The sequence below is a fragment of the Lissotriton helveticus genome, chromosome 5_2 (genome assembly GCF_964261635.1).
Source record: "Lissotriton helveticus chromosome 5_2, aLisHel1.1, whole genome shotgun sequence".
Lineage (NCBI taxonomy): Eukaryota > Metazoa > Chordata > Amphibia > Caudata > Salamandridae > Lissotriton > Lissotriton helveticus.
In genome coordinates this window covers 9,496,105-9,510,303 of record NC_136066.1, presented here as the reverse complement: position 1 = coordinate 9,510,303, position 14,199 = coordinate 9,496,105, and the positions used below count along the sequence as shown (strand labels likewise).

General features: G+C 49.9%; 1 protein-coding gene across 2 annotated transcripts in view; it reads left to right on the top strand.

The window, feature by feature from the left end:
- The first annotated feature begins 1,887 nt into the window (after window positions 1-1,887).
- Window positions 1,888-14,199, top strand: part of LOC144761159 (putative peptidyl-tRNA hydrolase) — a 50,115-nt gene continuing 37,803 nt past the window's right edge. For both annotated transcript variants that reach the window (XR_013595611.1, XM_078646651.1), the window contains exon 1: window positions 1,888-2,033. Coding sequence is in view for 1 of the 2 variants with exons in the window: in XM_078646651.1 (XP_078502777.1) it covers window positions 1,893-2,033 (141 nt within the window). In the remaining variant the exon portion in view is untranslated. The remainder of the gene's footprint in view (window positions 2,034-14,199) is intronic.

The window sequence follows — 14,199 nt, the reverse complement described above, 5'->3', positions numbered from 1 at the left end:
GATAGTGATGAGTTTTTGGATATCGAGGCAGTAGACTCATTACTCCACATTCATTTTGAGTTTTTAGGCGCTGTTTCGGTTTTCTTAATGACGTGTGACACTTTGCCACAGTTGAAGTTGGCGAACAGAAGGAGTCAGGTCCTTTGGCGGGACTGAGGGGGGCTGGACCGTAATATAATGAGAAAAAATAGAGACTGCCCACACCTCATAGAATGAACAATGATTCAAAAGAAACTACAAGTGTAACTTAATGACACCTGTAAAGGTACTTTTATTTATACCCACTATTCGTAATTTTTATATTTCTAGGAAAAAATGTTTTTAAGAACAAGAAAAAGATGAACCACACAATCAACACAGTGATTATACAAATGTGAACAATTATAAACAACAACAATTCATGAAATACGTGAATACACAGGACAGAAAAATAAACAGATTTAGTGATTCATGGTTGCACATAAATTGCTGTTTTGAGACAACCAAAGCGAAGTGAAAGAGCAAGAGCTTTTACAATATTCATTCATTAGCATAGGCACATTTAATGTTTTTGATACGCTCTTGCAAAGTGCCGACGCGTTTCAGGTTCGAGTCAAACGTGTTCGAACCCTCATCAGGGCTTTGTAAATTGTCTGTGTAAAGAAAGAATGAAAAAATATTGAAAGCCAAGACTCACATGAATCAATATAATCCATGGGGTTGTGAAAAAAGGGGGGTACCTGTAGTAATCAGGCTCCTGAGAACTGATCGATGGACAGGGGGCTCTTTCACTTCGCTTTGGTTGTCTCAAAACAGCAATTTATGTGCAACCATGAATCACTAAATCTGTTTATTTTTCTGTCCTGTGTATTCACGTATTTCATGAATTGTTGTTGTTTATAATTGTTCACATTTGTATAATCACTGTGTTGATTGTGTGGTTCATCTTTTTCTTGTTCTTAAAAACATTTTTTCCTAGAAATATAAAAATTACGAATAGTGGGTATAAATAAAAGTACCTTTACAGGTGTCATTAAGTTACACTTGTAGTTTCTTTTGAATCATTGTTCATTCTATGAGGTGTGGGCAGTCTCTATTTTTTCTCACAGTTGAAGTTGGGTCACAAGGTCAGCGCTGTGAGGGCTTGGCCTGCATGGATGCCAGCAACTTTTATGGCGCTCAGGTGGGGTGGGTGGTGTAGTTTGCTTCTGGATCCTCCTGCTTCGATTCCTGTAGTGACTGTGAGGTGAAGTCACCTCATTAATAATGACTGGGAGGAGGGAGCAATATTTTGTTATTTTTAGCCACAACTCTTGCCCCGCCCCCGCGCACATTGACGCAGCTCACAAGGCATTTAGGGTCACAGCTTGCATACTCTTTACACGCACTGTAGTAAGCATCCATTAAGAAGAAATCCAATAAATCCAATAACGAGGTTATTAAATTAATAGTAGGTTTAATGGAAGAAAAAGACCCACGACCTCCTGGAACCTCCTTCTAACAGTTTCTGTGCAGGTTTCCAATAATGCCAAGTACTTACATTGTAATGACCTAAATTCTACATACAACATTCCTAAAATGACATACAATGATTCTATTTACAGCATTCTACTTAGATAACTCTAACTTACATTACGATATATTACACGCACTTCTAGTATTTATTGCTCTGGATATCTTTCGACTCCTTAAGAATTAATACCTTTCATGCCATCTTTTTCCTGAACAGATTGTAAACCGTACTATTTTTAACTGATACATCTGTAGGTTAAAAGGTATTACCCCCTGAGCCCCTCCCCCGCTACTAGTCCCACAACCCACGACTCTTCCGCCTGACTCTAAAATGGTGGCGGATCAGGACCCGCCCTTTCTATAACACTTCGCCTGTTTCCAGCATGGCTGCGCTGTGACGCATGCGCACTTCTGTCCCGCGGAGGCCGCCGGGAAGGCCGGCTCTGGCACGCGCCATGCTGCTCCGTCGCCTCTGCTCGGGGCTCGTGGCCGCCGGCGCCGCGGGGGAGACCGCAGCTGGAGCCCGGGAGAGGTGTGTGCTGGTAAGGAGGGACCTGGAGGCGGCGGCAGACACGGGGGGTAGCTGTGACAAGAGACGTATGAGTGAGGTGGATGCAGTGAGTGGGTGGGGGCGTGGCCAGATCCAGAGAGAGGCTTGGACCGCGCGGGCTGTCGCTATCTCTGTGCCGTGCACTTCCTGCTGCAGAGAGGCCTCGCGCCTCCAGATCCAGAGAGAGGCTCGGACCGCAAGAGCTGTCACTAGCGCCGTGCCGTGCACTTCCTGCTGCAGAGGAGCCTCCAGCTTCCGGCCCCGCCTCTGCGCGCAGCCTTGACCAATAACAGAGCAAGCCCCGCCTCCTGTGCAAGAGCCCACACAACACACAGACACACATGCACCCAGCCTGACTGAGGTGCAGACACTGAGCCTCCTGCACAACATGTCCTACAAACTGAGCCCCGCCTCCTGTGCAACAGACCTCTATGCACACATGAATTTAGCCTTGCAGAAGTAGAGACACTGAGCCTCCTGAATAACATTTCCTGCTACTGAACCTCCCTCCTGCACAACAGCCCACAGTGCACAGAGGCCCCCACCCACCCTGCTGCAGGGACACTGAGCCTCCTGCACACAGCCTCTCCTCCTGCACAACAGCCCACAGTGCACAGAGGCCCCCACCCATCCTGCTGCAGGGACACTGAGCCTCCTGCACAACTTGTCCACACCAAGCCCTGCCTCCTGCACAGTGAGCTCCCCACACCCTATGCACAGGAAGCCTCTCCCTGTGCCCCACATATGCAGAATAAGCCCCTTCTACTGTACAACAGCCCACACTGGGCATTTAACCCCCCACCCCTCCTTACCAAGAGGGCTATCAAGCAGTCCTGCACACACATGTCCCTACTCTGGGCCACCATTCAGCTGATCCTGTCTAATACAAGGGAGCAGGCGCAGGTGCTTTCACCCCAGTTACTGCCAGAAGTTTGTGTCGTACCTTTGCCCCAGTGTAGACCAGTCACTCTTGACAGGACCCCGCGTGCCTTTCTGTTGGGCCTTGTTAAGGCCTGTTTTGGGGAGTGGCCGTTCCTCTTCGGCCACATCGTGTCCACATTTGTAGACAAGTCTTCTGCTACTCCTTTCTTAAAGGGTGGAGAGCGTGTGGTGACCCAAGGCCTATTTCTGGAATGGGCCCACCAGGCCATCACCTAGAGCCATGTCAGTTCCTACCGTTGCGTCACTGCCCTGCTGCGGAAAAAGAAGGGGAGAGAAGAGTCAGATCCTAAAATCACCTGCAGCTGTCTTTGCCACTGCTTGGGGATAGAGCACTGGCCACTCCATGTCATAAGGAAAACCTTAACCTATAATGATGAGTACCCCTGCTGAATGTTGTGAGAGGCCCCTGAAACCCTCATCTTACAGAAATTCATAGGCTTTGGGCTGAATGGGGGCCCCTGGGGAATGGGCCCCTCTATGCTGCAAGGCTCATTTCTTCCACACTGACCGTCTAGTACCTCTGCCCCTCCCTTACTGATGGGGAGGAGGTCAAAACTCACTGCCATGGGGGTGGTATCCAGGCCTCACTCCCAGGATGAAGAGAATCTTTTTAGGACGCGGATACTGCCCAGCGCACTGTACTGATGCTGCCATCTCTTACCCAGCAGAAGGACCCGCAGGCAGGGTGAGCTGTCCCACCTGTTGCTGCAGCTAGCTGTGGGTGATCGGCTCAGGAGGTAGGCGCCAGTCCCATGCAAGGACACGATGAGTGGCCCGTACCCACAGTGACCAAAGCTGCCCACTGCAGTGACTCTCCACATCGCAGATACCCCACAGGAACATCAGCTGGCCTGACCCATGTGAGGGCGAGGTAGAAGTGAGAGAAACAGTGCTATGAGGCCCAGAACTGCCTCCTCTTCTCACCGCTGGACCACTTCTCCTGGTCCGAAGAACCTATCCCGCCTCCAGCTTAGCCTGGTCCCACTCAAGGGCCTGGCCCACCAGAAAAAGAGCCTCCGGTGTTTCTGCTCTCCCTATGGGGCGTCTTCGCTGCTTGGCTTAGCAGGAGAAGAGGTGCAGTTTTATCTGCCTCCCCCCTGTGTAGGATCATTCATGACCCCTTAGTTCCACATCCAGTCTGTAGTGCCCTGCAGTGGGATGGACATGTCCACCCTTGAGGACACCCTTGAGGAACCTTGCCTGTCTCCTGTACTGCAGATGAAGCAAGTCCCAGCTTGCGTCTAGTCTTTCTATCCAGCAGAGGAGGGGTTTCAATTTCACCATTACACAATGAGGTGACAGGAACATCTGACCTGTCTCCCTCACATCTCTAAAGTCTCAACACACTCATCACAGGCACCTGCAGGAAAGTCAGAAAATCAAGGAGGTAGAGCGAGGTAAAGATTAGTGATTCACTTAGCCATTCCATCTTAGTATACATAATCTATGTAAGTGAACCAAAGCATAGAACAGAATGCTTAGGAAAGAGTCTAGGGACCTTCATTGAAGACCCCCATCCACGTTTTCGTCCTCCGAGCGGTATGTTTTTCCGTTTGGGTTGATTTCGTGGGTAGCTTCATTAGTGGGTCTTCGTCACTTGAGTGTTCGTTCTCCAAGTGAAGGAACGTCTCCCCTCCTGGAGGTCAACTGTCTGTCTTTAAAGCAATAGTGAAATGTGACGTGAGTTTAAAATGATCTCCAATCCAAAAAGAAAGCTGGATTTTATTTACAATGACAGATAAAAATGGGATAGGGTTAAGGTTAAAAGAAAGGTAATGTTTTGCTGACCCTCCATGTTTTTTCCACCTCACCCACCTCCAGGAATGATCCTTTGCCTCTTTTGTGGCAGCTGGTAATGTGGGGTGGCTGGGCTCAGGATAGCAACGCAGGCAAAGGGGTCAAGCCCAAAAACGAACACGGACCACATTGCTCGTTGGGACCCCTGGTGGGATTGCCAATAGTTCACCTTGCTTCTGTCTTCCTCTCCAAGGCAAGCCAGTCCCCTTATTCCAACAGGGAGGAAGATGGGGACGGTTCTCCCTCCAGGCAAGGGCTAAGGCAGCAGTGTGGCTGCTAGCGAACGGTCTAGTCTTCTCCGAGGCCAGACCCTTTTGATGCATATCCCCACAAGATGGGACTCTCTCTCCCAGCCACACTGGATGAAGCAGGCCATCTGAATGGGACACGTGACCACCCAGTGGAATCACAGGGGTAGAAGAGCAGAATAACAGATCGTAGTGGACTTCTTCAAGCCAGAGTGTCAAATAGAAAGGAAACCCGCTAACCATTGATTCATTCAATTATTCGAAAGCATAAGCCATTATTTAATGTGTGTGAACGCATAAATGTAGGTCATGTTATTCATACCCATTTTATTGGCGCAGCGCATCATTACATAATTAAACATTCGAAAAGACATACTTTAAAAACCCAAATAAAACATTAGTAAAACTAAAACATAGGTGCCTGACACATATTTAGTCCTTTTTGTAAGTAACCCCTCATTACGGTAGAAAAGGGGGTGGCGATGGACGGAGCATCTGAACCAATCAAACACTCACCCCCAGTCAACTGATCTGGGTTTAATCCATCACCGTTCTTTAGTTCACTCAGCCACCCCAGTTCAGACATGGCTATATGCAAATCAGTCTGACCCTGTGCCTCATGGGGTCAGTCCAGCCCGAACTGCCAAGCCATGCCTTCCCTGGACCGGAAAGAAGCTTCCTCTTCCGTCTTCCTCGCCACAGTAATTAACACATGAGCTTCAGCCTCTCACAGAAATTCCATCAAAATTTAGCATACTATCCTCCCATCCCTCCTAGATGGCCACCTCCTCTAATCACAACTCCGAGTACTGCGTGGATAAGACTGCAGGTAAGTAGAGAGTGTGGTCCTTCTGTAGCGGACTTGAGCTCCCTTAGGGGGGGTGGTGGTGGTTTTTAGGTCTCGCTGAACCAACGCGCCTGCGTTGTTCAGCACGAGTACAGAAAGGGCTCCCAAAAATGCTCCCAAAGTGCAGATCGAACACAGTTCATGTGCGCCGGGCGCGCACACCATCTGTCCGCCTGGAGCAATTTCGCGGCCGCTTTGATGTTCTCAGTGAGCCGCTCGGCCACTGAGAACATCAAAGCAGCCGCAAAAGTGCTCACCATTTGACACCGCCTCCCCAGCTCTTGTTCACTTTTCCTCTCAAACAGTCCGATAACTTCTGCAGACCAACTTTTCCTTTATTCTTCTGCTCTAATATTGGTTAGTTACTTCTGGTGTATCGCAGGGCTGTGAAACAATATGGACATGTGATAGGCACCTTTTTGTTCTGGGAAAACAAGTTGAGGTGAATTATATTTCCTGTTTTTCCTGTGCACCTAAGCTTTTTAAAATAAGCCGTCTAGTAGCTAAATTACAACTATAGACGGCAAAGATAAGAGTTCTAATGTCAGCATGTCCTGCTGAGCACACTGTGTGATCTTGGGCATATCAATTTGTTTGCCTGTCTTAGTTCTAATATCAGCAAACATTAACGAGCATTTAGAAATGGCCTACACAAACAACTGAATATTTTCATTACTGCATAGTACCCACCCCATCCACCATCACCACCACCACATCCACCACATCCACCAGCACCACATCCACCACCACCACGTCCACCACCACCACGTCCACCACCACCACCACGTCCACCACCACCACATCCACCACCACCATGTACACCACCACTACGTCCACCACCACCACCACATCAACCACGACCACATCCACCACCACTACATCCACCACCACCACATCCACCACCATGTCCACCACCACCACGTCCACCACCACCATGTCCAACACCACCATGTCCACCACCACCATGTCCACCACCACCACATCCAACACCATCACACCCACCACCACCACCACATCCGCCACCACCACACCCACCACCACCACATTCACCACCACCACGACCACATCCACCACCACCACATCCACCACCACCACATCCACCACCACCACACCCACCACCACACCCACCACCACCCCATTCACCACCACCACATCCACCACCACGTCCACCACCACCATGTCCACCACCACCACGTCCACCACCACCATGTCCACCACATCCACAACCACGTCCACCACCACCATGTTCACCACATCCACCACCACCATGTCCACCACCACCACGCCCTCCACCACCACACCCACCACCACATCATCCACCACCACCACATCCACCACCACCACGTCCACCACCACCACATCCACCACCACTACGTCCACCACCACCATGTCCACCACCACCACATCCACCACCACTGCGTCCACCACCATGTCCACCACCACTACGGCCACCACCACCACACCCACCACCACCACATCTACCACCACATCCAATACCACCACATCCACCACCACCACATCCACCACCACGTCCCCCACCACCACATCCACCACCACCATGTCTACCACCACCATGTCCACCACCACCACGTCCACCACCACCACGTCCACCACCACCACCATGTCCACCACCATGTCCACCACCACAACACCCACCACATCATCCACCACCACCACGTCCACCAACACCACATCCACAATCACTACCTCCACCACCACTACGTAAACCACCACTATGTCCACCACCACCATGTCCACCACCACCACCACGTCCACGACCACCACACCCACCTCCACCACCACCACCACGTCCACCACCACCACACCCACCACGTCCACCACCACGTCAACCACCACCATGTCCACCACAATGTCCACCACCACCATGTCCACCACAACCACGTCCACCACCACATCCACAACCACCACATCCACAACCACCACATCCACCACCACCAGGTCCACCACCACTACTTCCACCACCACTAAGTCCACCACCACCACCACCACAACATCCAACACCTCCACCACCACCACATCCAACACCACCACATCCAAAATCAACACCACCACATCCACCACCACTACATCCACCACCCCATGTCCACCACCACCACGTCCACCACCACCACCATCATGTCCACTACCACATCCGATTCAAAAGGGGGTAGTGATGGACAGAGTATCTGAATTAAGCAGAACACTCCTACCCAGTCAAAAGATCAGGGCTTGATCCATCACCGTTTTTTCACTACCACATCCACCACCACCACCACCACAATGTCCACCACCACTACGTCCACCACCACCGCGTCCACCACCACCACACCCACCTCTTCCACCACCACGTCCACCACCACCACCACCACTTCCACCACCACTACCACCACCACCACATTCACCACTTCCACCACGTGCACCACCACCAGCACCACGTCCACCACCACCACATCCACCACCACCATGTCCACCACATCCACAACCACGTCCACCACCACCATGTTCACCACATCCACCACCACCATGTCCACCACCACCACGGCCACCACGAGGCCACTAGTGGAGAAGTGTGGCTCACTGTTTAGAAGCTGCAGACCCTGAAGCAGAGGTCAGGCTCGGGACCAGGGTTCAATTCCCGACGCGGCAGGGTCTTGGGCTCAATGTCCGCGGACTCGATAATTCTCGCCTCGGTGCCTACTCTAATCATGGGTCCCACTCTGCAACTCTGGGCAATAGCTTGCTTAATCTCCACAACGGCCCCAACAGCGCTAGGATGTCTGGCTTCACCTTGGGGGTGCCCTGGAGGGGGCATCTCTCAGGGAAAGCCAGGAAGGGTTCCACAGCGGTATACAGCACCAGGATGCCCCGAGATGGGGCGGCAGTGCGCTTTACAAGTATACACACATTTACATTTACCACGTCCACCATCACCACGTCTACCTCCACCACCACCACATCCACTACCACCACCAAGTCCACCACTACGTCCACCACTACCATCACCACCACCACATCCACCACCACCACATCCACCACGTCCACCACTACCACGTCCACCACCACCACGTCCACCACCACTGCGTCCCCCACTTCCACCACCACCATGTCCACCACCACATCCACCACCACACCCACCACCACCTCCACACCCACCACCACCTCCACAACCACCACCTCCACCACCACGATCACCACCACCACATCCACCACCACTACGTCCACCACCACGTCCACCACCACGTCCTCCACCACCACCACGTCCACCACCACACCCAACTCCACCACCACAACGTCCACCATCACCACGTCCACCACCACCACGTCCACCACCACCACATCCACCACGACCACATCCACCACCACCACGTCCACCACCACCACAACGGCCACCATGAGGCCACCTCACTCTATCTATCTATCGCCCTCACTCTATCTATCTATCTATCTATCTATCTATCTATCTATCTATGGGAGCGCAGGTTTGATATACAGGCGAGGAGGCTGTATATAGGTGCGAACAGGTGTTGGTTTATTTGAAACAGAGGTAAAGTCAGGGGAAACAAATGTCCGAGGGTTACACGGTTCTTCTTCTTTGGTTTCTTCCTCCTCTCCGAGTCTTGTGGAGGGCGAAGTTCCAGGCTCCTCGTCGTCGGAGTCCAAGGGTTTTCGCCGAAGGCTCATAAAAGAGGAAAAGAAGAGCCGTCAGTTCAAAGGTTTCCCTGGGAAAAAGTGAGGCTAACCCACCACCACACCGTGCAGAGTTTAGACTGTTGATCGAGGGGGCTAGGATGTGAGAGTTATCGTGAGTATGGTCGAGGAATAACGTGATGGGACAAAAGAAGACTAGGATCTAATGGCCATAGCTGATCCGGTACAACGTCGGTTATTCTTAAACACCAGTAAGGTATCGTAAGGCAGAACCAAACAAAGGCAAGGTATCATAAGGCAGAACCAAAGTATAAGGTATACGGGCAACTAAGAGCAAAGCATTTAAACAGCATGTCATGCGGTTCACCCAACTTCTAAGTGCGCAGGCTGTCTACTTCCCGTGCCCCTTTCTCACCCACCACCTCACTCCAAGTCCCGTGGCACACCCCACTCACCGGCCCTGCCGTTACTCTCCTGAGTCACGGCCGCTCTCCAGCATCCTCCGGGGGACTCCACCAGTCCTCACACCAAGGCTCGTCCGGTTCTTCTTCCGCGACGTCTTCTCCCCTGGATTCCTTCGTGCTGGTCCTTTCTCCCGAATACTCCTTCGCTGCTTCTCCTTCTGGCGTCCTCTCCTCGTGTCCGGCACCATCCGAGTGAACACCTCCCTTCTCACCGTTCAGTTCTTTCATTGGCTCCTCACGACTACCTCCGGGGTTAATCCCCACCCCTTCCGGGTTCCAGCTGCCGGCTCTCTGCAGAGACACGGAAATACGACATGGACGTTTGTCGTGTGGATTGGGTTTCTTTTCATTACCCCGACTCCTACGGATAGCAGGCTGATCACGGGAAACCTCCGCCCATGGGGATATACCGGTGAGTCCCTCCTCACACTATCTATCTATCTATCTATCTATCTATCTATCTATCTATCTATCTATCTATCTATCTATCTATCTATCGCCCTCACTCTATCTATCGCCCTCACTCTATCTATCTATATCCATCACTCTATCTTTCTATCGCCCCTCACTCTATCTATCTATCGCCCTCACTCTATCTATCTATCTATCTATCTATCTATCTATCTATCTATCTATCTATCTATCTATCTATCTATCTATCTATCTATCTATCGCCCTCAGTTTATCTGTCTATCACTCACTCTCTCTATCGCCATCACTCTATCTATCGCCCTCACTCTATCTGTCACCCTCACTCTATCTATCTGTCGCCCTCACTCTATCTATGTATTGCCCTCACGCTATCTGTCTATCGCCCTCACTCTATCTATCGCCCTCACTCTATCTATCGCCCTCACTCTATCTATCTATATCCATCACTCTATCGCCCCTCACTCTATCTATCTATCTATCTATCTATCTATCTATCTATCTATCGCCCTCACGCTATCTACCACCCTCACTCTATCTATCGCCCTCACTCTATCTATCGCCCTCACTCTATCTATCGCCCTCACTCTATCTATCGCCCTCACTCTATCTATCGTCCTCACTCTATTTATTTATTTATTTATGGTCTTGTATCGCGCATGAATCAGCCCCGAAGGGGTATCTCCGCGCGTAGCTTGCATAAATTGGGCAGACTGTAGTAGGTGAGGTGACAGAGAGAGTGGCCATGTTAATCGTATGAGAACAGGTGAGTTTTTAATTTCTTCCTAAAGGAAAAGAGATTGGAGGTTAGCCTCAACTGAGGAGGAAGAGAGTTCCACAACAAGGGGCCTTTATAGGAGGGGGCACGCCCCCCCTGTCTTACTTTGGAGACTTTAGGAACATGCAGCAGCATGGTGTTGCTGGAGCGCAGAGCCCGTCCAGGAGAATATGGAAGAAAAATTTCTTTTAGATATTTGGGGCCGGATCCATACATGCATTTGTGCATAATGCAGCACATTTTGAAGTTTATACGCTGTTGCACTGGAAGCCAATGGAGATGGGAAAGAAGAGGGCGGGAAGGGGTGCGGGGGGGAGCATTCAGGATGAGTCTTGCCGCAGTATTCTGCACCACCTGCAGTCTGCGTAGTTGTTCCTGGTTGGCAGAAATGAGTAGACTATTACAATAGTCCACTCGTCCAAGGATTAGTGCCTGTACCAGCGTTTTCCTATAGATGTTGGGTAGGAAGGGGAAGATACGCCGTAGAAGACCTATTGTGCGGAAACATGTTCCTGTAACCTGACTGACGTGATCTTTCATGATCAGAGCTTGGTCTAGGCGTACTCCCAAATTTTTGATGGTGAGTTTGGGCGCTGGGACAGGTCCTAGCTCAAGTGGCCACCAATCTGGTGACCAGAGCAGAGTGGCACCTCCGAACAACATGACCTCGGTTTTGGACACGTTGCACTGGAGGAAGTTCTGCGCCATCCATCCAGCCACTGCTCTCATGCCATCTTGAAAAGATTTCATGACAGCAGGAGTGATGGTCTGAAAGGGAAACAGCAGCTGAGTGTCGTCAGCGTAGGAAATTGGAGAGAACCCGTAAGATCTTATAATCTCTGCCAAAGGGGCCACATATACGTTAAATAACGTGGGGCTCAAGCATGAGCCCTGTGGCACACCCTTGGTAAGCTTCCTGCAGACAGATTTATGAGAGCCTAGTTTGACCCCTTGTTGTCTGTCTTCAAGAAAGCTTTCAAGCCATGCAAGGGCGGTCCCTTTTACTCCCACTGCCTTCAGACGGTCGAGAAGAATTTCATGCGACACCGTGTCGAAGGCAGCGGACAAATCCAATAGCACCAGAATCACTGAGCTCCCCCTGTCAAGTGACATTCTGATGTTATCTGTCACTGAGAGGAGAGCTGATTCGGCGCTATGGTTGGGCCTGAAACCGGATTGCGAGGGGTCCAGGCTGCCCGCTGCCTCGATGTATCTAGACAGGTGTGCATTAACGTGTTTCTCGGCCATCTTGCTGTAATAAGGCAGAAGGGAGATGGGACGGAGGTTGGAAAGCTCTGTCCAGGGGAGCGCCGCATTCTTGCGGATGGGGTTCACCACTGCATTTTTCCACTCAGCTGGTACTTTTCCCTCTTTCAAAGACTGATTTATTACATCCTGAATGTGGGGGGCTAACAAGGTGCGGAGAAAGGTCAGGGTTTTGGCAGGAATGAGGTCATTCGGTGAACCAGATTTTACTTGGGTCATAATTGTGTGGAGCTCTTCGGTATTGACAGGGGGAAATGTGGATAAAGTGAAGTTGGTATTGTTATATGGGGAGGAGGTATTCATGGTATCACTTTTTGGTTGGGATGCCAGAATTTTTTCATAGATTGCCTCTATTTTATTTTCGAAGTATAATGAGACCTCTTCACATAGATTTTGTGAGAAGTCATCTGGGCTTGTGCAGGCCATGGGTTTAGTAAAAGTTTCCAGAATCCTATACAATTCTTTAGGAGAGTTGCCTGCTTCTAATAGTTGTTGAGCAATAGTGTTTTTGCGGGCAGCTTTAATATGTTTATAGTAATTGTTTTGCGCTGCACGGTGTGCCTTTTCGTTCTCCTCAGAGTGTGATTTCCTCCACCTTTTTTCTATCCTCCTGCATTCTTGTTTCTCTTTCCTAAGGGCCTCGGTATACCATTTCTCCTGCTTAGCTACAGCAAGTTGTTTGAATGTTTTCAGGGGAGCAATTTTATCAATGGCTGTAGTAAGAGATTGTTGGAGCATAGTTAACTTGTGTTCTACGTCTTCGGTGTCTCTAATCTCGGGTTTTTCCCACGCCTTTTGTAACGTCTCCAGTGTGAGTTTATGCCACTGTCTGCGTATAGAGGGGGGTAGTAGTTTCTTGTGGGGACCTGCATTAGCTTTAAAAATAGTGAATTGTAGTAAGAAATGATCTGACCAATTGAGTTGGATGGGTTTATGACACAGTATGTTGTCAAAGTTGGTATATATCAGGTCAATGCAATGTCCACCTTCATGGGTGGGATCCTGATTTTTTTGTGTCAGACCGATGGTGTTCATGTCAGTAATCAAACTTTTAGCGCCTATGGAGTCAGGTTGGTCGGTATGAATATTAAAATCTCCAAGAAGGAGAAAATCCTCATTGGCTCGTATATGGGGGCCAAGCATCTCTAAGAGAGATGTAGAAAAATTGGGACAAGGAGGGGGTGGTCTGTATATAAGTACGCCTTTACTAGCTTTCCTGTTTGGGAGAATAATTCTGAAAACCATAGTTTCCATTTCCTTGCAACATTGTTTGTCCAAAATGTCTAGTTTGAAGGACTCTTTATAAATTATGGCGATTCCGCCACCAATTTTGTCAGGACGGTCGGAATGATGAAATTTGTAACCCAAAGGTACTCCCAATGCAATGGCAGATACCGTGTAGGGCTTTAGCCAAGTTTCAGTGATGAAACAGAGATCGGGAGTCAAAGAATGTATTAGATCCCAGATCTCAATTTGATGTTTGGGCATTGAGCGAGCATTAATTAGGATACAGTGCAGATCATGAGGTGACTTGCTAGGTATATGGGATTCAGCGAAAAGCATAGAGGAGTAATGACATCTTTTGCATGAAAATGGTCCTACAAAGCAGGGTCTGTTGTCCTCTGAAAAGCACGGAGATGTTTGTTGATTTACGGTTTTCAGAAAGGTAGCCTCATACCTGATATGGTTATCCGCTCGTGAAGGCGGCATGTTGTAGGTACCACGCCCCGTCGCCTCGT